The sequence below is a fragment of the Jaculus jaculus genome, chromosome 15 (genome assembly GCF_020740685.1).
Source record: "Jaculus jaculus isolate mJacJac1 chromosome 15, mJacJac1.mat.Y.cur, whole genome shotgun sequence".
NCBI lineage: Eukaryota > Metazoa > Chordata > Mammalia > Rodentia > Dipodidae > Jaculus > Jaculus jaculus.
This window is the reverse complement of record NC_059116.1, coordinates 21505847-21529443: the sequence shown is the minus strand read 5'-3', so window position 1 is coordinate 21529443 and position 23597 is coordinate 21505847. Positions and strand designations below refer to the sequence as shown.

Here is a 23597-nt window from a genome sequence, read left to right as displayed (position 1 = left end):
CAGTAAGCAGTTAGTGTCAAAAACACAGAATTGAAGTTAGGAAGGCCATGTGCCAAGTAAGATAAGTTGTACTGGATGTTTCTTAACTGTTTCAGGGGTTTCTTCTAAGACCCAGCCTAAGTTTCCTATGTATGGAATCCAGTCATCTAGTTATAGCCAATCATCTAAGATAGTTTTGAAAATTTTTTCTACTGTCTGTACTGTTTTTCCACTTAAAAGGAGACATAAATAGCATTCCTCAACCAAAGGATGGTCTTGGAGTTCAAATCCCAGAATATGGTGAGTCTGGATGAGTAGTCCTGAGTATCTGGCAGCTGGTCATCTGGTTAGACTTTACCCTCTGCGTCTTTGATTAGCACTGGATTGAATCTTTTGCATGGTGATCTGGGAAAACTGGAGCCATAGAAGCAGAGTTTGACTGAAAGCCTACTACTAACAGGCACTTACCCTCAGTGTCATGAAGGTCTTACTATTTTAATAATAATAAGCTAAAATCCAAGAATCAAAAGGATTGTTTGGATTTCAGATGAATTGTCTACAAACTTCCTCAAAACTTTGCATCTTTTTTATGGGTTCTAGAAACCTTGTATAACTAGAGCCATGGACCTTTTTCAATGCCACAGTGCATTAATATAACACACTAGCCCAATTTGTTTCTTATTTCTCACCTGGCATATTTGAGAGCTGTCTGTCCTCCCCACCTCCAGTCTTGCCCTTCCTGGGTTCATCTTTTATCTGCCCTTCAGAGTAGTGTCGCTGAAGTGGAAGCTTGATTATATTTATTTGTCTTCATTTCTTTTCATAGCTTCTAGCTCATACTAGTGATTTTTTTAAATTATACATCCCAGCTCCCAGCAAATTCTTTTTGGCACTTAACTGCCATGTTATGAAAGAGCATATAGTAGGTGAGCGCACAGTAGGTGAGCATGCAGTAGGTGAGCTCACAGTAGGTGAGCATGCAGTAGGTGAGGCTTTAGCCCCTGTCCTGTGCCTCTCATCACCCTGGCATAGCAGTTTCTTTATCTTTTTTATATGTTAAGCTGCCTTAAAATTTAATCTGAAAAATAATTGTGATGATTAAATTATAATTTTATAATTGCCAACTTACAGGAAGAGTTCAGGCTCCCTAACCAGACGTAGGCTCCGCAGCCTTCCAGTCTGCCAGTGTTCACTACAGCTTTGATAGTCCAGCGCCAGAGAGCGCAGTGCTCACTTCTACTGTGCTCACGTGCCTACAAGCTTCTCTCTCCATTCTCTCACCTGGCTGACTGTTTATCTTCATTTTATGACAGTTTTAAGTGTGGTGGTCTCCAGAAAACCTTGTGAGTTCTTCCCCAGGCAAGATTTCACTAGACAGCGCCCCCCCCCACTCCAGAATCTATGTTTAGAATTAAAGCCTTGAAATTATATCTTTTTAAAGGAATATTGAAGCTGACTTGATAAAAAGAAAATTTTATTCCATTGATGTAAAATCTCTACCCATGGTCGCCAAATCAAATTTGGTATTTACCTAAAATACCAGGAATGAATTTAGCTAATTATTCTTTTTTAAAAATTATATTCTTAAAACTTTTCACAGCCGGGCTTGGTGGCACACCCCTTTATTCTCAGCACTCGGGGGTAGAGGTAGAAGGATCACCATGAGTTCGAGGCCACCCTGAGACTATAGTAAATTCCAGGCCAGCCTGGGCTAGAGTGAGACCCTACCTTGAAAAAAAAAACCAAAAAAAACTTTTCACCAAGTCAGATTTTAACTTAAAACTTTAGAGAATGTATTTGTGTGTACACATGTGAGGTAGAGGACAGCTGTGAGGTGTCTCTGTCTCTCCTTCTTGGAGAGGAGATCTCCTGTCTCTGCAGACAAATGGCCAGACTGCAGTGGAGGGCTAGACTAGCTTCCCCCACCTGCAAGTATCACACTTTTCTGGCTTCACCTCTCACGTCCTGGGTGCGTCAGGATCACAGATGCATGTACTGCTTTGCTTCTGGTTTTATGTGGGTGCTCTGGACTTGAACCTCGGCCAACAGGCTTTGCAAACAACAGCTCTTAACCACTGAGCAAGCTCCCCAGTTCCAGATTAAAAAAAGAACATACAACAATGAAGCTTTTGAATTTATTTTACATAATTTTTAGCATGTTAGGCATCTCTCTACTTTCTAATTTCAAATTTCATGATGTGTTAGTTTTTTGTTTTGTTTTGCAGAGGATACTGTGTTCAAGTCTCCAGCTAGATAAGCAATCTTTCACTGAGCCGCATTTTATAATTCATGAAATTTTCTGCTTTTTATTGTGCTTCTCAAGAATTTTATTGTAAAATGGTGTGCATTATAATGGTTTAGTGACTTACAATTTTCTCTTTTCGTACAGATAAAGACACAGTAAATAAAATTAGAGACTTACGGATGAAAGCTGAAGATTATGAAGTAGTGAAAGTGATTGGTAGAGGTGCATTTGGAGAAGTTCAACTGGTAGGTTAGAGCACCTACTGAGAGCTTAAGGCAACTCCTTTAAAATAAAAAAAAATATGACTTGTTCTTTGCCACATACTATTTGGGGAAAAATAATTGGTTTTATAGAATTCTTCATTTAAATTGCTGTAATATTCTTGCTAAGGGAATGAAAGCCTTAGGTCAAATCCAGCAGTAGTAGGAATTATTTTTCCCACCCTTCCATGGGTAGAAGTCATGTATAGAAACCTTTGCTTCTAATGTCTAAGACCCTGTGGAATAATATACTCTATAAGCAGTTGTGGTGTGCACAGTGTGTGGGAGACATGCCACAGTATGGGAAATGAAGTCGTTTTGGTTTTCTGTTACTACTTCTGTTAACTAAGGCCTTGACATTAATTAACTGGGATAATTAAGCAGAAGAGAAGAAACAAAAGTAGTTGAACTCTAATGCTAAATATTTAATAACTATTAAAATCAGGTGGTAAGTTGTTCAGTGAAACATCATGCTTTAAATGTTAATTAAGTTTTTTATTTTCACTTTTAAAGGTAAGGCATAAATCAACCAGGAAGGTGTATGCTATGAAGCTTCTTAGCAAATTTGAAATGATTAAGCGATCTGATTCTGCTTTTTTCTGGGAAGAAAGGGACATCATGGCTTTTGCTAACAGCCCTTGGGTTGTTCAGGTATGATTTTGCTGCTGTCTTATTAGTTTATAACCAAAGAGATCTGGAAAATTACTTTTTTAGAAAAATAGTTTATTGGCTGTTACCAAATTGTCTAATATTTTTTAAATCATAAAATTAAATTTTGTTGAATCATCTTAGAAAGGTGAAAGCAATTAATTAAGCTTTTTGTAGGAGTTAATTAATCTGCTTTGTGTTTTAAGGAATATATGTTCTACTGTCTATTCATCTATGTATGTCTCTTATTTTTTTAAAGTAAAAGAGTAAGGAAATGAAGGGAAAGTGAGAGGGCCCCAAGTTTGGCTAAGCCAACAGAAAAATACTGTGTTGGCTTTAAGTTTTCAATAGAAAGTCGGTATCCCAGAAGTCTAGCATGGTATGACACACCTGTAATCCCAGCACCTAGGAGGCAAGACAGGAGTATGGATCTTCAGTTCCACATCCGTTCAGGCTCCACACAGTGAATTCTGTGCAAACCTACCTCCAACGAAAAGGCAAAGAGCAACAAAGCAAGAAATTAAGTCAGCAGCTCTGGCTCTTAGTTCTGACTGCCTGTCTGCAAGCAGTGGCGAAGTTACCTAAAGTCATAGGTTGCAGTTTCCTGGTTTATAAGTATCAAGTTATCTTTGATTGGCATTTTGACTGTGGCGTAAAGCCATGGGCTCAAGCCAGACGGTTTAAATAATAGGTCTGGATCTGTGCTTCAGTGAAGGCAGCTCCATCTTTTATCTGCTTAAATACTGAAGACAATGTAAGATTTCATATGGCAGTAAACTAAAACCAGTTCAAAATCCCTATCATAGGGGCTGGAGAGATGGCTTAGCAGTTAAGCATTTGCCTGTGAAGCCTAAGGACTCCGGTTCAAGGCTCGATTTCCCAGGACCCAGTTAGGCAGATGCACAAGGGGGCACATGCGTCTGGAGTTCATTTGCAGTGTCTGGAAGCCCTGGAGCGCCCATTCTCTGTCTCTGTCTACCTCTTTCTCTCTCTCTCTGTTGTTCTCAAATAAATAATAAAATTTAAAACAAAACAAAATCCCTAACACACACACACACACACACACACACACACACACACACACACACAATGAAATCTGTTCTAAAGGATACTAATAGTTGGAATAAAAAATGTAAAACATGTCGAAGATTTATGTCCTAACACATTTAAACTTGACATGTCTCCTGCTTTTGTCAGCCATATCATACCAGGATTTCTCAGGCTTAGTGCTATTGTAGCTTTTGTTGTGAGGCACTATATTGTGCAGTATGTTGATAGAGGGTGGCTGACAGCGTCCCTGTCCTCTACCCAGGAGATGCCAGGGTTGACTAGTCCCATTTCACACACCAGTTGTAACAACCAAAAATGCATTTCGACTTTGTTAGCTATGAGGTGGTGGGTATGGGTAAGAGAGGCCAGGAGAGACAGTATTGTCTTTGTTTGGCAACACTGATAAATGTATGTTCACTGTTCTTTCTGTTAGTGTTAAATTGCAGCCTAGCTGTTCAGTTTTATTGTATTTTCATCTTTATATAGAGGCAGCTACCACCAAACTGATAGTCCTTCCTAAATTGCAGACCTCAAGTGAGAAGTTGTACACTTTAATCTGTGAGAGTTAAAATCCTACTTTATTGCTTATCCTTCCCCTCAAATTTATTTTTTCAAATTAAAGTAACAGTAATAGAAAAATGAAACATGAAGGTTTTAAGGTGACCCAGATAAAAGAGGGATTCTTTTCTTGGGGCTTGTTTTTTGCCTCAGTCTAACCTTCCTGTGCTTACTTAGCTCTCCAGTGGCTTCACTCTTCATTTCAGCCCTGGTCACATCACATGTCATGTCTGATATTCTGGCCAATTTCTTAGTAGTGAGTTTTGCTCTTTCTAAAAGTCCAGAGAGATAATTGCTGTTAGATAAACTCGCAAATCATAAGTTACAATTTTGTTCATAAAGCATTTGTTAAGCCCTAACCAACTGCCAGGCACTCAGTTGCTGAATGAGTAGCAGGTATGAAAGTCCAGAAGGGCTCAGTTCCTTGTTCTCCTGTCAAAGGGATTATAGTGTCAGAGACTCTGAGAAGCTAAGCAGTTTGCCAGGCAAACTAATAAGGAGCAGCTGAAGCTATAGCCCAGTTTATCAGAGACTTGAGAATTGTGATGCTGGTATTAAATTTAAAAATCCATTAATGTCCACATTAAATAACATATATATTTCTTTGCAGAAGAGATTCTTTTGTTTGTTTGTTTGGTTTTGGTTTTTTGAGGTAGGGTCTCAGTCGAGCCCAGGCTGATCTGGAATTCACTATGTACTTTCAGGGTGGCCTCAAACTCACAGCGCTTCTCCTACCTCTGCCTCCTGAGTACAGAGATTAAAGGCATGTGCCATGACTCCTGGCTTACAAGAAGTTCTTTATTGAGAATATTGTTAGTAAAAAAATTGAAGTATAAAAATTTCAAGGGAAGCCGGGTGTGGTGGCACACGCTTTTACTCCCAGCACTGGGAGGCAGAGGTAGGAGAATCACCATGAGTTTGAGGCCTCCCTGAGACTACATAGTGAATTCCAGTCAGCCTGAACTAGAGTGAGGCCCTACCTCAAAAAACAAAACAAAACAAAAAAATTTCAAGGGTTGGAGAAAGATGGCTCAGTGTTTGAAGATACTTGCTTGTCATTGTAAGCCTGCTGACATGAGTTCAGTTTCACAGCTCCCATGTAAAGCTGGATGCAGAGTAGTGCCCGCTTTGTAATCCCAACGCTCTACGGCAATGGGAGATAGAGCCATGTGAGATTCCAGCAGCTCACAAACACATATCCAGTGGCAAAACGAGAGATCTTTTGAGAAAGAAGATGGAAAGCAGGACTGATACATCCAGGTTGTTGTACGCTGTGGCATTCACACCATGATGCATGCACCAATATGACCAACGTACATACATATGCACAAAATTAAGAGAGATTTCAGACATTAACTATCATAAGAAAAAGTACCGTCCTTTAACTCTTTAGAATAATTGGTGTATGGCTCTTTCTTTTTAAAAAAAAAATTATTTATTTGAGAGAAAGAGATAGGTAGGTGGGTGTGTGGATGGCTGGATGGATGGATGGATGGCTGGATGGATGGATGGATGGCTGGATAGATAGATAGATAGATAGATAGATAGATAGATAGATAGATAGATGGATGGATGGATGGATGGATGGATGATTATGGGAGTGCCAGGGGCCTCCTGCCACTGCAAACGAACTCCAGATTCATGTGCCAGTCTCCGGGTCTTGGTTTATGTGGGTATTGGGGAATTCAGCCCAGGCCATCAGGCTTTGCAAGCCAGCACCTTTAACCACTGAGCCTTCTCCCAGCCCCTGGTTTATTATAGTTCTTTATGCTGTTTGTTTGCCTGTTTCTTTTTTGGGGGGGAGGGGGCGTACTTAGAGCTGTTTTACAATTTGAATATTTACATCCTTTTAAAAACATTTTTATATATTTTATTTTTATTTATTTGACAGAGAAAGAGGGGGAGAGAGGGAGAGAAAGAAAGAGAATAAGAATGGGCGCGCCAGGGCCTCCAGCCATTGCAAACGAACTCCAGACGTGTGCGCTCCCTTGTGCATCTGGCTAATGTGGGTTCTGGGGAATTAAACCTGGGTCCTTTGGCTTTGCAGGCATGCGCCTTAACTGCTGAGCCATCCCTCCAGCCCTCCCCCCGTTTTTTGTGATAGGGTCTCATCTATCCCAGGCTGACCTGGAACTCATCATGTAGTCTCAGGGTGGCCTTGAACTCACAGCGATCCTCCTGTCTCTGCCTTCCAAGTGGTGGGATTAAAGGCGTACACCACCATGCCTGGCTTCAGCCCCTTTTAAAAACATAAAAAAATATTTTTATTTATTTATTAGTAAGCAGAGAGAAAGGAAAGAGAGAGTGAATAGGTATGCCAGGGCCTCTAGCCACAGCAAACGAACTCCAGATGCATGTGCCACTGTGTACATCTGACTTTATGTGGGAACTAGGGAATTGAACTTGTCATTAGGCTTTGCAAGCAAGCGTCTTAACTGCTAAGCCATCTCTTTAGCCCATACTTACATCTTAAGTTAGTATTTTTGGCAGCTCTTAAATGAAGAAATGTTGCTTAGTCTTAATGGACTTGGTTTTGTTTGGTATTTGTCTAGCTTTTTTATGCATTCCAAGATGACCGCTATCTCTACATGGTGATGGAGTACATGCCTGGTGGAGATCTTGTAAACTTAATGAGCAACTATGACGTGCCTGAAAAATGGGCTCGGTTCTATACTGCAGAAGTCGTTCTTGCCTTGGATGCAATCCATTCCATGGGTTTTATTCATAGGTAAAGATAAATATGCTTTAAATTTCTTATTTGGTGGGGTAGCCAAAAAGAACTTGAAACATCATTTGATTGATACTTCCAACTCTGGGTCTACCCCATCAGCTCTTCTATGACACAAAGTGATATTTTAGAGTTCTGCTTTGAGCGTTTAGTTTAATTTTGTAGTAAATATATTCTTTAATAACTTTAGTATAATTACATAGCTTTTACATGGTATTTGGAAAAGTAAAAATTACAAATTTGTTTTTTGTACGGTATGTTGAATGTTATTTTGATTTCTATCTATTATAATTATTTCCTTTGTTCTGAAAACACTGCTCGAGTCCTATATGTAGCTGCAAATTCCACATGACATGGGTGAAAATAAAAGTGCGTTAGACCCTGTCCTGAAGCCACTCATGACCTGTTGTGATGACAATCTCCAAGTGATTAATCCCCCTCAAACTTTATATTAAAGGGAAGGAGGGCCACTCCCACACACACACCCACAACCACCTACCCACCCTACCTTCTTTCGAGGTACTGGCATATGAAGGCTCGTCCTTGAGAAAATTCAGCTTCTTGGTACAAGTAGGGAGCACATGCGGATCAGTGCCGCTCATAGATTGAGTAAGGGTACTTGACCTGAAATAGTTGCTTCACAACATTTAACAGTCTCAGAAATACTCATTGTTTTTTCCTTCCCTAGAGATGTGAAGCCTGATAACATGCTGCTGGATAAATCTGGACATTTGAAGTTAGCAGATTTTGGTACTTGTATGAAGATGAATAAGGTTAATTAATAGATTTTGATTTAGCTTTGTAACTCAAGATAGTACTTCTGTAGAAAATGCTGTTACAAATTCACTAACCATATCTGGACTTGTCCCGAATTGATGTCACCTTATTTGTTGTGCTAAATGCCATGGTTTCAGTGCTGTAAAAGTAACTTGTTAGTGATTTCTTTTTTCCTCTCTATTTAGGGTAAATGTGGATTGAGAGATTTACTAAATCCTTCATAACAACTCTGTAATATACACTACTGGTAACCAGAAATGGAGATGCCTAAATGTCACTAAGAACTTATGCCAGTGTTAAAATTAGACTTTCATAAAAATGGGATTTCGGGAATGTTTCAGAAATACTTGGATTTATATTTTAGTTGCCTTTCATTAATGTGTAGGAGTTTATCTTTTTAAAAATTACCACAGAATAGTTAAGAAGTCGTGTAGTTTTAAAGTTATTTATTTATTTATTTGAGAGAAATAGAGAGAGAAAGAGGCGGGGGAGGGGGAGGATGGGCAAGCCAGGGCCTCCAGCCACTGCAAACCAACTCCAGATGCATGAGTCACCTTGTGCATCTGGCTTCCATGGGTCTTGGGAATTGAACCTGGTTCCTTTGGCTTTGCATGCAAGTGCCTTAGCTGCTAAGCTATCTCTCCAGCCCTTTATTTTTATAAATATTTTATTTTTATTTATGCATCTATATTATTTTTAAGGGAACTATGTTGGTTACAAAGCACTGTATGAGAACTTTATGTCAGTATTTATTTGTAACTGTTGCATTAATAAAATAGGTAACAAATAATTTTGGAGGGTATGGTAGTTTGAATATATATCCCCTTAGACTCAGGTGTTTGATTTATGCTTGTAACTTGGGTCTCCAGGAGCCTTGGCCGTCAGAAGTGCCACTGGGGGTGGATCCTGGGGTTTAGTCCAAAGGTGTATTTTTTGGACAGATTCAATTTCCAGTCCAAGGTGTGCTGAGGGGTTTGAGCTCTGGGGTCGTGCTTGCTGCTCTTTGGTGTTCCCTGGCTAGTTGGTTTCTCTCTGCTTCTGCCATTGATGGAACTTCCCCTGGATCTGTAAGCTTGAAATAAACCCCTTGCTCCCATGAACTGTGTCTGGTTTGGGTGTTTATCCCAGCAATGTGAATGGAAGTCATTAAAATGCATCTCAGATAGTATGCCTAGTACTATTAGGACCTGTTGCTTCTCCATATATATATTTATATCCATAATACATATATATTTATATATATATATTTTTGAGGTAGGGTCTCACTCTGTCCCAGGCTGACCTGGAATTCACTATGTAGTCTCAGGGTGGCCTCGATTTGGTACAGTATTGCATAGCTCAAAGATTTAGAGTTCTGTAAGTTACGTTATGGAGACAATCATGCTAAATAATTATGTCCTAATTCAAAGTTTGCCTTGCCGCTCTTTTCAGGAAGGCATGGTACGATGCGACACAGCAGTGGGCACGCCTGATTATATCTCCCCAGAAGTATTAAAGTCCCAAGGTGGCGATGGCTATTATGGACGAGAATGTGACTGGTGGTCTGTTGGGGTATTTTTATATGAAATGCTTGTAGGTGAGTGAAAGTGGGTGGTTTTTTTTTTTTTTTTTTTAAACCTCTAATATAGTTCACCTCAATCTCACCCAGGTTGCTTCTTTTATATTAAGCAGTGCTGATTTGTAGAAAACAAATGTAACCGTAACCTGCTCTGTGTTTTTTTTAAAGCAACTTACAGGCTTAGAGCAAAGTTTTGACAAATCGTTTCTTTTTATACAATATGCATGTAAGTTTAACCTTGTAACAGGCAACTTGGATTCTTCCTTTGAAATGGACTTTTTTTCAAAAGTTTTTCTTTCTCTTATCAATTTTTCAGGTGACACACCTTTTTATGCAGATTCTCTTGTTGGAACTTACAGTAAAATTATGAATCATAAAAATTCACTTACTTTCCCTGATGATAATGATATTTCAAAAGAAGCAAAAAATCTAATTTGTGCCTTCCTTACTGACAGGTAAATAATCTTGACATTGAACTTTTTTTTTTTAACTCCAGGCAATTATCTACAAGCAGTTACTTTTAATTCTATGTAATTATTCTAAGCTGCTCAGTTTTTAATGCTCATATCTGACTTGTTCATGTGAACTATTAGAACATAAAAGCTGTCATATTCAAAAATCATGTATAACAAAACCTGGTATATTCTCAACTCAGGCACCAAGCCATTAGGGTAATAATTGAGTCTTGACTGATGACTAGATCTTTGCCTTGAGACCAGGTAATTTTTTCTTTTGTTGGGAATTTTTTAACTGGTTTAATTAAATGTCAGAATGATAGTCTTTTCTTTTGAGTCTTAGCTTTCTTTCAGCACGTTAAAATCTCTGAAATTTGGGTGCATATCACATTGGTGAAGTTTATTATTTTAGTGGAGAGCATTTTTCCCTTAGTTTCATAAAAGTAATGCAGCCTTCAATTTATGTCATTTTGGGTTTGATATATAGTATTAACATAAATGCCTTTTTTCTACATAGTTCTTGGAGTGTTTTACAGTTAAGTACATGGCTTTTTTGTTTGTTTGTTTTTCTGAGATGCTCTCATGTAGCCTGGGCTGACCTTGAACTTGCTGTGTAGCCAAAGATAAACTCGTGCTGGCATTGCAGACGTGGGTCACCATGCCTGGTATGTGTGGTGCTGGGGCTAAACCGCCTGGCTTCGTGCATGCTAAGCAAATACTGTACCAACAGAGGGTTTCATCCCAAGCCCAGTGTTATTGTTTTTGAAGTAAAAATGGCATATATTATTTGTATTTTGTCTATTGTTGCACTGTTGAGAATTGAACCCACAGCTTCAAATGAGGTGGGTTGAGAGTAGCTGCTCAGCCTGCACAAAACCTGGGCTCAGTTCTGAATAACAGGTGCACACACGCCAGAAGTCAGATGCCTTTGTAAGACTGCATTTGATGTTGCTGATAGTATATTGTTCATTTAAGTAGTGAGACCTAGTTGTTTTAAGCATATTTTATTTATTTATTTTTAATATTTTATTTATTTGTTTGAGAGAGATATAGAGGAAGAGGCAGCGAGAATGGGTGCGCCAGGGCCTCCAGCCACTGCAAACAAACTCCACATATATGCACCCCCTTGTGCATCTGGCTTACATGGATCCTGGGGAATTGAACCAGGGCCCTTAGGCTTCATAGACAAACACCTTAACTGCTAAGCCATTTCCTGCAGCCCATTATAAGTATATTTTAATTGAAGATTCACTTTAATAAAAATTTCCAGGCTGGAGAGAGGGCTTAGCGGTTAAGGTGCTTGTCTGTGAAGCCTAAGGCTCCAGGTTCAATTCTCCAGTACCAGTGTAAACCGCACATGGAGACACATGCATCTGTAGCTCGTTTGCAGTGGCTGGAGGCCTTAGTGCTCCCCTTTGTCCCTCCCTCCCCCTCTCAAATAAACAAAAATACAAAAACATGAAAAAAGTACAGTTTTCAAATGTTCACGTTTTAATATAAAGAACTGCACTGCGCCGAACGTAGTACAGTTCAGCGGGGTGCTCGCTGTGTAGAAGTGAGCACGAGGCATAGGCTCTTCCTCAGGCGGCTTCATTTTCTCTTGCGGGGAGGACAGACAAATCAGGCGTCCACAGTGATGATTACTGTGCACCAGAGAATCACAAAGAGGCCCCCTTATCTAGTGTGGGAGTTGATGCAGGCTTCAAGGTGTTCCTTTTTTTTTTTTTTTTTTGGTTTTTTGAGGTAGGGTCTTACTCTAGCCCAGGCTGACCTGGAATTCACTATGGAATTTCAGGGTGGCCTCAACTCACAGCAATCCTACTACCTCTGCCTCCCCAGTGCTGGGATTAAAGGCGTGTGCCACCATGCCCGGCAAGGTGTTCCATTTGTATAGGTATTTTCTTTTTAACTTAAAAAAAAAAAATTGGAATTCAATGCTTCTTTTCAATTCTATTAAAGTAAGCTTTTTAAAAGTTTTTATTTTGTTTATTTGAGGGAGAAAGAGACAGCGAATGGGTGCACCAGGGCCTCCAGCTACTGCAAAAGAACTCCAGATGCATGCATTTCCTTGTGCATCTGGCTTACATGGGTCCTGGAGAATTGGACGTGGGTCCTTTGGCTTTGCAGGCAAGCCCCTTAACCACTAAGCCATCTCCCCAGCCCTTTTGAAAAGTTTTTTAATGCTTACCAAAAATTGACTAGTAATTGTTGTAGGTGTTTTTGTTCTTTTTAAAGTTTGTTTCTTGGTGCCAAGGATTGAGCAGAGGCCCTGGCTCACCGTAGGCCAGCATTCTACCAGTGAGCTTGCTCAGTGGTTGTGGCAGTCTCACTGTGTGGCTCAGGCTGGCCTTAACTCAGAATTCTCTTGCTTCTGCCTCTGAGTGGCAGGATTAGTCTCAAGGGTCACCAAGCCCTGCCTTGATTGGCTGAAAATGCTGAACAGTTTATACAGTTTTAAATATGGCAGGAAATAAAGTTGACAGCTATGCACAAAATACATAGCTTACCACAATTAAAATGGACTGTCAAGAAAGTGCATTGAGTCATTATATTAATGAAGCAAAGTTACAATTCTTTATGCTTAGAATTCATTATACATAGAAAAGTCAGGGACTATGGGACAAATCTGTGATTAGTTTTTAAACATATCTTATTTTTGTTTATTTATTTATTTTGAAAGAGGGAGAGAGAGAGAGAATGGGTGCCCCAGGGCCTCCAGCCACTGCAAACAAACTCCAGACGTGTGTGCCCCTTTGTGCATCTGGCTTACTGGGTCCTGGGGAATCAAACCAGGGTCCTTTGGCTTTGCAGGCAAGTGACTTAACTACTAAGCCATCCATCCAGTCCAGTTTTTTTTTTTTTTTTTTTTTGGATTTTTTTGAGGTAGGGTCTCACTCTAGCCCAGGCTGATCTGGAATTCACTTTTTCTTCTAAGGGTGGCCTTGAACTCACAGCAATCCTCCTACCTCTGCCTCCCGAGTGCTGGGATTAAAGGCATGCGCCACCATGCCCGGCCAGCCCAGATTTTTTTAAATGTATATTTGAGGCAGTGTTTCACTCTAGCCCAGCGTGACCTGGAACTCACTTCATAGCCCAACTGGCCTTGAACTCACAGTGACTTTCCTACCTCAAACTCCTGAATGCTGAGATTAAAGAAGTGAGCTACCACACCTAGCTTTTTTAGTTGTTTTTTTTAAAAACAATTTCTGTAATGTTGATTTTTTTTTTAACCTCATTTTCTATTTGAGCTGAAAATTTTGTTGATAGTAATTTTATACCTAAAGATCTGTTCAGGTTTAGTGTTCTGTCACAAATCAATGATTAATTACTTTATTCTCCTTCCTTCTTTATTCAGAGAAGTGAGATTAGGGAGAAATGGTGTAGAAGAAATCAAACGACATCTCTTCTTCAAAAATGACCAATGGGCTTGGGAAACACTCCGAGACAGTAAGTTAATTTTTTTCTAGATATTTCAATGCATGTTTGAAAGTATTGAAGTAAGGTGAAACTGTTAAGTATTTGTTTACATCTGCTAAAAATCACAGGTACACAAATATTATAGAAATTGTCCTAACTTAGTGAAAATGAGAATATTTGATAAATATTAGATAAGTTGTACAGCTGTTTCTACCATGTCCCTCTCAAATATAAGGTGGTCTTGGCTCAGAACTCATAGTTTGATATTTTGAGCTATGTTGAATGGCTATTTATTTTAGGCTTAGTTAATTGAAAGGAATCAGTAGATTGGAACAAACAGATTGTAAAATGTATTTTTCAGGGGAAAGACGAATTACTTATTTTTAAATTCAATAGGTGTTACTGCTGAGTGCCAGAATGTAATTCTGGTTTATTTGTGAGGAAATTGTAGCATACTTGTTTTGTCAGGACTTTGCAGATTGCATTGTGAAATTAAAAAAAAAAAAATGAATGTAGTGTGTTCCGTTTTCGTTCAATTTAAAACATTTGCTTGTTTTTTAAAAAGGAAAGTTAAACCAGTTGTGGTGGTGCATGCCTTTAATCCCAACACTCGGGAGGCAGATGTAGGCAGAGGTAGGAGAGTCACTGTGTGTTCAAGGCCACCCTGAGGTGACATAGTGAATTCCAGGCCTGGACTAGAGTGAAACCCTACCTCAAAAAACAAAACAAAAAAGTAAAAAGGAAAGTTACAGTTACTTGATGATTTGCAGAAAATGTTGCATAAGATAATTAAGGATGCTCGTAAATTTTGACAAATTTGGGAAGGCAAGAATACATCATTTCTGTGATGAAGTCTGGATTTTCCCCACTTTCCAGTTGTCAGAATAATGGTGCGGACTGGCCCTAACTTCCTGCTGTATCAGTAGCAGTGAGCAGTAGTGGAAAAGAAATCTCCTGTGCAATGTGAGGAATAGTTGCAGATTAAAATTTGTCTTAAGGGCTATCTCCTTCATTAAGACAATGAGTAATATTTTTTACTGAAGTGGAATAGTTTTGCTAATTTTGAAAAAATAGATCATGTAGGATTGCCAGTTCTAGTGGAATTTTAAATGTATCATAATTTCATTCCTTTTCAAGTTCAAGGCCAGCCTGGACTGTGTAGTGAGCTCCAGGTCATCCTGTGTTTCAAGTTGAATATTCCATTGTGTATCTATATATACCACATTTTCTTTCATGTATTTACCTATTGCAAAACACTTGGATTTTTTACACCTCTAGCTACTCTGAGCAATGTTTCTGTGAATATTAGTGCCCAAATATATTTGCTGTGTTGGACTATAGCTATTTTAAATCTATGTGAAATATATTCCAGAAATTCCTTTTTTCCATTAAGTATATACATACCCAATGTAAAACTCATTTGAAAATGCTGTTTACTTTTTCCAGAAACCACTAGCCATCCTAAAAGTATTGCATAATTGTTTTGAGTTGTATTTTCCTAATGACTTGGAATGATAAATACCTTTTCATGTGCTTATTGGCCATCTGTATATTTTTTGGGAAATCTGTATATTTTTTGCTCACTTTTGATTTTTTAAGGTTGGTCTTACTCTAGCCCAGGCTGACCTAGAATACACTATGTAGTCTCAGGGTGGCCTTGAACTCACAGTGATCCTGTTACCTCTGCCTCCCAAGTGCTGGGATTAAACGCGTGTGTCAGCATGCCTGACTTTCTGCTATTTTTCAAAAATATTATTTATTTATTTATTTGCAAGCAGAGAAAGAAGAGAAGCAGATAGAATAGGCATGCCAGGGCCTGTAGCCACTACAGATGGACTCCAGATGCATGCGCTGCTTTGTGCATCTGGCTTTATGTGGGTACCTTGTTAGGATCTGGACACAAGTGCCTTAACCATTGAGCCATCTCTCCAGCCCTGCTTCCCCCCCTCCCACTTTTCAATTGGATTATTTGTTTCATTTGTTTTTCTAAGTCAGTGTGGTAGTTTAAATAGATGGCCCCCAATATATTTAGTGTCTTAGCAGTTTATAGTTTATATCTATAGCCACCTGGCTAAAAAAGATACCACTGGGCGGTCCAGTCCTAAGGCGTGGTGGTGCTTGGAAAAGAACAGTTGTAAACCAATAACCCTGACTTTGACATGTAGCTGTGTTATCTTTATTATTTTTATTTCTTTTTATGGCTTTAAGTTAGGATAGTGTGAGGATACTGGCGGACTGAAGCACATCTTCATGTGGATCTTTAATTCATGTTCATTTGCTTCCTGGAAGTGTAAATTCATATACTTTATCAGATGTGGGAAGCTGTAGTCTGTTATTTCTTCAGATACTCATTATATACAATGGAATATTCAGCTTTCTCTTTTTTACTATTAACTCCCAAAATGCATGTGCTGGCCAGTTGATGGTGTGCCACACTTCCTTCCGGCTCTGTTTATTTTTTCAGGGGTGGAAGTTCTATTTGATTATTTTTTCTATCTTGATATTTTCTGTTTATGACATCATTCTACTTCCTTATACTTCATTGTCTGCAGTGTGCATTAGCTCTTTTTGCACATTCGGAAAGTTTATTATGAGGTTTTGTTTGGTATATAAACAATGTACTAAACAAAACTCAGTTATGGTTTCTGATGTTTTCCTATTCCTTGTGAATGAGCCACACTTCCTTGTTTCTTTGCCTGCTTTATAAAGAGCTCAACATTTTGTTTGAATGTCACAATGTTAACTCTGGAAATCAGAACCTGCCTCTCAGCTTATTGGTCCTTCTTCTGGGCCACAGTCATTGATTTTCCATACTTAAAAAAAAATAAATTTATATGTTTGAGAGAGAGGGAGAGAATTTGGATGTGTCAGAGCCTCCAGATGTTGCATACGAACTCCAGACACATGTGCTACCTTGTGCATCTGGCTTATGTGGGTCCTGGGGAATTGAACCTGGGTCTTTGGGCTTTGTAGACAAGTGCTTTAACTGCTAAGCCAACTCTCTAGCCCTTTTTTTGAGACAGCATCTTACTGTAGCACAGGATGACCTAAAGTTCACTATGTAGGCCATGTTGGCTTGAATGTGGGGCAATCCTCCTGCCTCAGCCTCTCTACTACAGGGGTTACACATAGGTGTGAGTCACTATGTTCATTCCAGACTTTTTTTTTTTTGTAGAGTTTATATCCCTTGTCTTGTGTGCTCAGTGAATTCTCCATTCTATCAGTCAGTGACAGATTTCCTTAAATCCTAATATTTAGCAGGCCCTCCCAATAAAACACCCCAGGCCTGGCGTGGTGGCACATGCCTTTAATCCCAGCACTCGGGAGGCAGTGGTAGGAGGATCGCCATGAGTTCAAGGCCACCCTGAGACTCCATAGTGAATTCCAGGTCAGTCTGAGCTGGTGTGAGACCCTATCTTGAAAAACCAAAAAACAAACAAAAAAACCACTCCACTGTTTTATTTACTATATTCCACATGGATTCCACAGTCCTCAAAAGGTTGCTTCTGAGTTTCTGCCAGCACAGTGGTTCCTTCAGTGGTGATACTGGCTTCTAGGGTTCTCTCCTTTTTTGTTGACATCCATTGGTTTCTTTTATAATAGGACCTGATTTCTAGATTACTACTTTTTTTTTTTAACAAAAGCAACTTTTCAATAAGCTAAATACTATATTCATAACTTAGTAAAGCTGTCTTTATTCTTGTAAGTTCTGATGTGATTTGATGGTATTATATAAAACCCAAACAACTTAATAGCAGACTTTGTAACTCTCCCAGAACTTCTGTTTCTATTCCAGAATATAAGGCAGAACGTAACCTTGTTTTCAAAGTATTTTGAAATAGCATGTTGTAAGTAGACTAGGGTATTGGTGGCAGCAAGAGGAAATTCAGCACACCTGTCTGACTGTAAAATTTTCATATGTGATCATTTCAAGAATTTCTTTGCATCAGCAATTGGCCAGATAAATCACCTGAAGATAGAAATGTTTTGTCCTGAACATTGTAAGATGATGTTTCGCCTACGTCGACTGAGCTGCTAGTATCATCTATTCATCATAGCCAAAACTCACCCCAGACATTGTCAGTTATTTCTGAGGGAACTAACATTGTTCCTGCTTTTAATATTGAAAAAAAAAATTGGGGGGCTGGGGAGATGGTTCTGTGGTTGAGGTGCTTGCCTGCAAAGCCCAACAACCTACATTCAATTCCTTAGAATGCACGTAAAGCCGGATGCACTAAGTGGCACATGTGTCCAGAGTTGGTTTGCAGTGGCTAGAGGCTCTAGTGTGCCCGTATTCATATTCTCTGTCTCACTTTCTCTCCTTACAAATAAAAAAATTTAAATAAATAAAACTATAACTGGCTTTGCATGGAGCACTCCTCACATGAAAGTGAGTGAATGGTAGAAAAGCACTTTTTTCCACTGTTTGTTAGCAGTACAGCTTCACGGGGCTAAATCCGTGATTATATTCCCAAAGTAATCGAATAGCTCTGCATGTCTAAGATTGCATAATGATAGATATTTCTTGCCCTGGGATATCCGGATGAGTCAGAAAAAATGGCTCCTTTGCATACAAAACAGACCATGACATTGTGTATGTTGTCTTGGCTCGCTCATCTGCATCTTGTTCTCTGAAAGGAACTCCAGAGATGGTCATATCAAAGCAGTCGTTTACTTTTTGTAGATAATAATCCAGCGATGCTTTATTACCCTGTTGAACCTTCACAGGAAGACTCCATGCTACACTTGTAGCTGTGGCCCTCACAGCATGTGCAAGGGTCAGGAGACTTTAATGGCATTAATTTCATGTAGTATTTATCCTGTACTATGAAGATTTAAGCATTGTCACACATGGTTTTTTATTATATGTAAGTCTTTAGCAGTCCTATTATGTACATAGTCCCTCCACTTTGTTTGTAGGACAGATAAGAAATAACCTTGATTTCTGGTTTTCTATATAGTATATTAACAACAAAAAAATTCTGCATAAGAAACTAATTTTTAGTACACTTTGTTATGCTATAAGTTCTGAAAATTCATTACTGTAGTCCTAAATACTTTTGAGTGTTTTATAAAACAATGATATGTATTCAATAGCAAATCTTTTTTTTTAATGAGAGAGAGAGAGAGAGAGTTGGCACACCAGGGCCTCCAGACACTACAGTCAAGCTCCCTTTGTGTGCGCCCCCTTGTGTGCATGTGTGACATTGCATGCTTGCATCTCTGTGGGACCTGGAGAGTCAAACATGAGTCCTGAGGCTTTGCAAGCAAGCGCCTCAACTGCTAAGCCATCTCTCCAGCCCTCAATAGCAAATCTTAATAATACTTGTAATATTCTACTTAAAATATAAATATATTACAGATGACTTAGAGAATAATTATTTCATATAATTTTATAATGATCAGTCTTTGTTAAACTCTAATGAATCTTTCTATAGTAGGATTCAACCATTTGGACTTTGTGGTTCACAAGCTATTTGGAAGGAAGAAACCACAATAGCTAGTATGAACTCTTGTTTGTTTTAAGATGGGATCTGTTTATGTTGTCTAGACGAGCCTTGAACTCCTGGGCTCGAGCCATCTCTTGACAAGCTTCTTGAGTAGCTGGGGCTGCGGGTGCATGGCGTGCCGCTGCGCCGGCCTGTGTAGACCTGGCGTCTCTTCACTTGTCTGCTCGTTTGAGATGACAGCCATCTTCTTCCTTTCTGTTTTTAGCTGTAGCACCAGTTGTTCCTGATTTAAGTAGTGACATCGATACAAGTAATTTTGATGACTTAGAAGAAGATAAGGGAGATGAGGAGACATTTCCTATTCCTAAAGCTTTTGTGGGCAATCAGCTACCTTTTGTAGGATTTACATATTACAGCAATCGTAGGTAAGTACGCTGAAGTATAATTGTTGGGATAAGTGATGATTTGATAGTCACATTATATTTTTAGCGATAACTAAAGATTTTCATGTGTAGTTGATATCTAATACATCTTTCTGGGTTGGAGAGATGGCTCATTGGTTCAAAGGCACTTGCTTGCAAATCCTAATGGCCTGGGTTCAATTTCCCAGTACTCATGTAAAGCCAGATGCACAAAGTCATGCATGTCTGGAGTTCAATTGCAGTGGTAAGAGGTCCTGTTGCATCCATTCCATTTCTCTCTCTCAAGTACATGAGTAATAAAATATTTTTTTTAAAAAACCCAGTTAGGCCGGGTGTGGTGGCACACGCCTTTAATCCCAGCACTCGGGAGGCAGAGGTAGGAGGATTGCCGTGCGTTCAAGGCCACCCTGAGACTACAGGACTACAGAGTTAAGTCCAGGTCAGCCTGGACCAGAGTGAGACCCTACCTCGGAAAAAAAAAAAACAAAAAAACCCAGTTAGTTCTGAAGCAACACACTATAATCATGACTTAATATTCCTACAGCAAAGTATATCATAATTGCAATTCATAGGATAAGTGAGAAACCTATTAGTCCTGCTTAATCCATTATAGAACTATATTGAATACTATCTTTTTACTTTTTAAAATTATTTAATTGAGAAAGAGAAAGAGAAAGACAGGTAGAGAATGAGTGTGCCAGGGCCTTCAGCTGTTGTGAACGAACACCAAATACATGCCCCACCTTGTGCATGTGGCTTACGTGGGTCCTGGGAATCCATCCTGGGTCCTTTGGCTTTGCAGGCAAGTGTCTTAACACTTAAGGCATCTCTCCCGCCCATATTGAATACTATTTTTGCATCACAACCAGTTAGCACCTGAGTTTTGCCCATGAAAAAACCTATTATTTTAGTACTTTATCCCCTCCTCACATATAGTATTGTAGTATTGTATTTTATATTACCACACATATACAGAGGGGCTTTGGGTGGGTCTGGCTGCAGTATAATTTTATGTGTATGTTTATCAGATTCTGTTGATCATCTCTGAAACACTCAAGATGTTGATAAACAACCCCCAATATTTTGGGATTTTCTGTGTGGAGTGGAACAGTTACTTTTGATATTTCTCTATACCAATCTAATCTTTAGTTAAATAAGTTAAACTATTTGTACTACATTGTCATGCATATGATTATATATATTCTCTGGTTTTATGTTTCATGTCCCAAAATAATGTTTAAGTGTCTTTTTTTGTGTGTGTGGTACTGAGGTCTGAACCCAGGGCCTTGAACTTGCTAGGGAGGCACTCACCCACTGAGCTAAACCCCCAACCCCATGTTTAAGTTTCTTAAAAGTAGAATGTGCTATATTGTTATAGCTTTATTTTATTTTATTTTATTTTATGTGTTTTTAAGGTAGGGTCACACTCAAGCCCAGGGTGACCTGGAATTCACTATGTAGTCTCAGGGTGGCCTTGAACTCATGGTGATCCTCCTACCTCTGCCTTCCAAGTGCTGGGATTAAAGGCGAAGCGCCACCACGCCCAGCCCTGTCTTACGTAGTTCTTTTCAAGTAGTTGTGAATAGCTGTAAGTATGGTTGCCCTGGCTAAAGAACCTCCGTGAGGTGTGGAGGAACACCGGTGTAATTCCAGCATTGTGGAGACAAGGCAAATGGATCAAAGAAGTTCAAGGCCAGTCTGGGTTACATACCAGTCTATATTGCAAGACACTGTCTCCAAAAGGAAAAAACAATCAACAAACTACTAGTTAGCTTTTGTTTAGTATATAAAATTGTAATTTTGAGTAGGCTGGCATTAAGTTAAAATTTTTGTGAAATATTTATCCCTGAAATTCAAGCATATTTTTGGTTGCCTGGTCAGATGCCTTTATTACTGAAGTATCCCTGATACATTCCTAGTGTATATTTTCCTCTTTCATAAAGATAACCCAAATTCTCATATTTTATGTAAGAGGAGAAATATATATATATATAACATAAAATGACCTTGAAAGAAAAAAAGACAAAATGAAAAGAATTATAGGTAGGTGGTTTTCTTGTGTTTCCCCCACTGCTTGTGGAGAGCTTTACATTTTGTTGTTGTTGTTGTTGTTTTTATTTTTTTGAGGTAGGGTCTCACTCTAGCTCAGGCTGACCTGGAATTCACTATGTAGTCTCAGGGTGGCCTTGAATTCACGGGGATCCTCCTACCTCTGCCTCCAGAGTGCTGGGACTAAAGGTGTGTGCCACCACGCCCAGCTTAAATCTCTTAAGTTGACCCAATTTTCCATGGAAAACCAAGGAAGTAGGACATGTTTTTAGCTGTTTCTTTCAGAGCCCCATTATATATGCTTAGTGGCATGAGCAGGTACTTGGTTTGCCTTTCTTATTCATTGTTAGTTCTTAGTATTAACAACTGACCTCATAGCTGTGATATATGTACACTGTGACTATTTGATCTCTTTGCGAGAGTTCTGCTGGTTAACAACATGCTAAATGTAATGACAGTGATGGCAGACATTCAGTCATAGTGGTATGACAGACAGGCAAAGGTAGTAGCAGCAGTAGCTGCTGTTTTGTGCATCTGACTTTATGTGGGTACTGGGGAATTGAACCCAGCCATCTAGCTTTGCAAGCAGGCACCTTTAAACTACAGAACCGTCTCTCCGGCCCCTACCCTGAATTTAAGTAACTTTGTAAAGCTTGCAAAAATTAGCAGTGTGCCAGACGTGGTGGCACACACCTTTAGTCCCAGCACTTGGGAGGCAGAGGTAGGAGGATCGCCATGAGTTCAAGGCTACCCTGAGACTACATAGTGAATTCCAGGTCAGCCTGAGCTACAGTGAGACCCTACCTCAAAACAAACAAACAAAACAAAAAATTAGCAAGGTGTCACTGTGACTTTGGTTCTGTCATTTCAGTTATTTAGGCAAAAATCCTATTTATTTTATCTTTACCTAGGAAATGTTTTACTGAAGGACAGTAGGTGGCTGGAGAGATGGCTTAGCGGTTAAGCGCTTGCCTGTGAAGCCTAAGGACCCTGGTTCGAGGCTCGGTTCCCCAGGTCCCACGTTAGCCAGATGCACAAGGGGGCGCATGCGTCTGGAGTTCGTTTGCAGAGGCTGGAAGCCCTGGCGCGCCCATTCTCTCTCTCCCTCTATCTGTCTTTCTCTCTGTGTCTCTTGCTCTCAAATAAATAAATAAATAATTTTTAAAAATAAGTTTAAAGGACAGTGGGGGGAGGTAGTTGTGAACATGTCTATAGATGCCAACAGTTCCGTGTCTCCGGTTCTTAGATGGAACTAGAACAATTCTTTTTTTTTTTCCCCCAAGGTAGGGTCTCACTCTGTCTGGTCCAGGCTGACCTGGAATTTACTATGTAGTCTCAAAAGTGGCCTCGAACTCATGGCGTCCTCCTCCCTCTCTGTCTCATGAGTGCTGGGATTAAAGGTGTGCCCCACCATGCCTGGCTTGAACTAAAACAATTCTTAATTTTGGTGATAAAGCTTTTTTGTAACTTGTTTTCAGGGCCAGATCTGAACTGATTTGCAACAATGCTTTTCACTTATCCTGTGTAGTATTATTTTGACATATTTTGCTCTAGGACTATTAAAATATATGATTACACTGTGTTATTTCAGAACTAAGTGGGTTTTATTAATGTATACATTATTTGTATGTTTCTAAATTAAAAAAATTATGAACTTGTACTTAAATTTAAAAATAACTAGTATAATACTGAACATAAATAGACATAATATCTGTTGGTGGTTATCACTAGATGTTAAAGAGGTCTTTGTTTTCTTTTTAAACTTCATTCCTCCTCCCCCAGATACTTATCTTCAGCAAATCCTAATGATAACAGAACTAGCTCCAATGTGGATAAGAGCTTGGTAGGTATTTTCTTACTCTCAGGGTTTTTTTTTTTTTTTTTTTTTTTAATTTTTACTCATGGATGGTATATTTGTTCTGTTTAAGTCGATGTGTGTGTTGCTTGTGAATGTGCAGTTAGGGAACTTAGGGCTATGTGGCCGCCTCACCAATGTGTGTG

The 23597-nt window shown here is 39.2% G+C and overlaps 1 protein-coding gene across 2 annotated transcripts in view; it reads left to right on the top strand.

Moving 5' to 3' along the window:
- The window catches only part of Rock1 (Rho associated coiled-coil containing protein kinase 1), a 131347-nt gene that overhangs the window by 56329 nt on the left and 51421 nt on the right, over positions 1-23597 (top strand). For both annotated transcript variants that reach the window (XM_004654825.3, XR_006633659.1), the window contains exons 3-11: positions 2369-2469; positions 2998-3135; positions 7293-7468; positions 8157-8241; positions 9677-9821; positions 10120-10258; positions 13614-13705; positions 19391-19550; positions 23379-23439. In XM_004654825.3, coding sequence (XP_004654882.1) covers positions 2369-2469; positions 2998-3135; positions 7293-7468; positions 8157-8241; positions 9677-9821; positions 10120-10258; positions 13614-13705; positions 19391-19550; positions 23379-23439 — 1097 coding nt within the window. The remainder of the gene's footprint in view (positions 1-2368; positions 2470-2997; positions 3136-7292; positions 7469-8156; positions 8242-9676; positions 9822-10119; positions 10259-13613; positions 13706-19390; positions 19551-23378; positions 23440-23597) is intronic.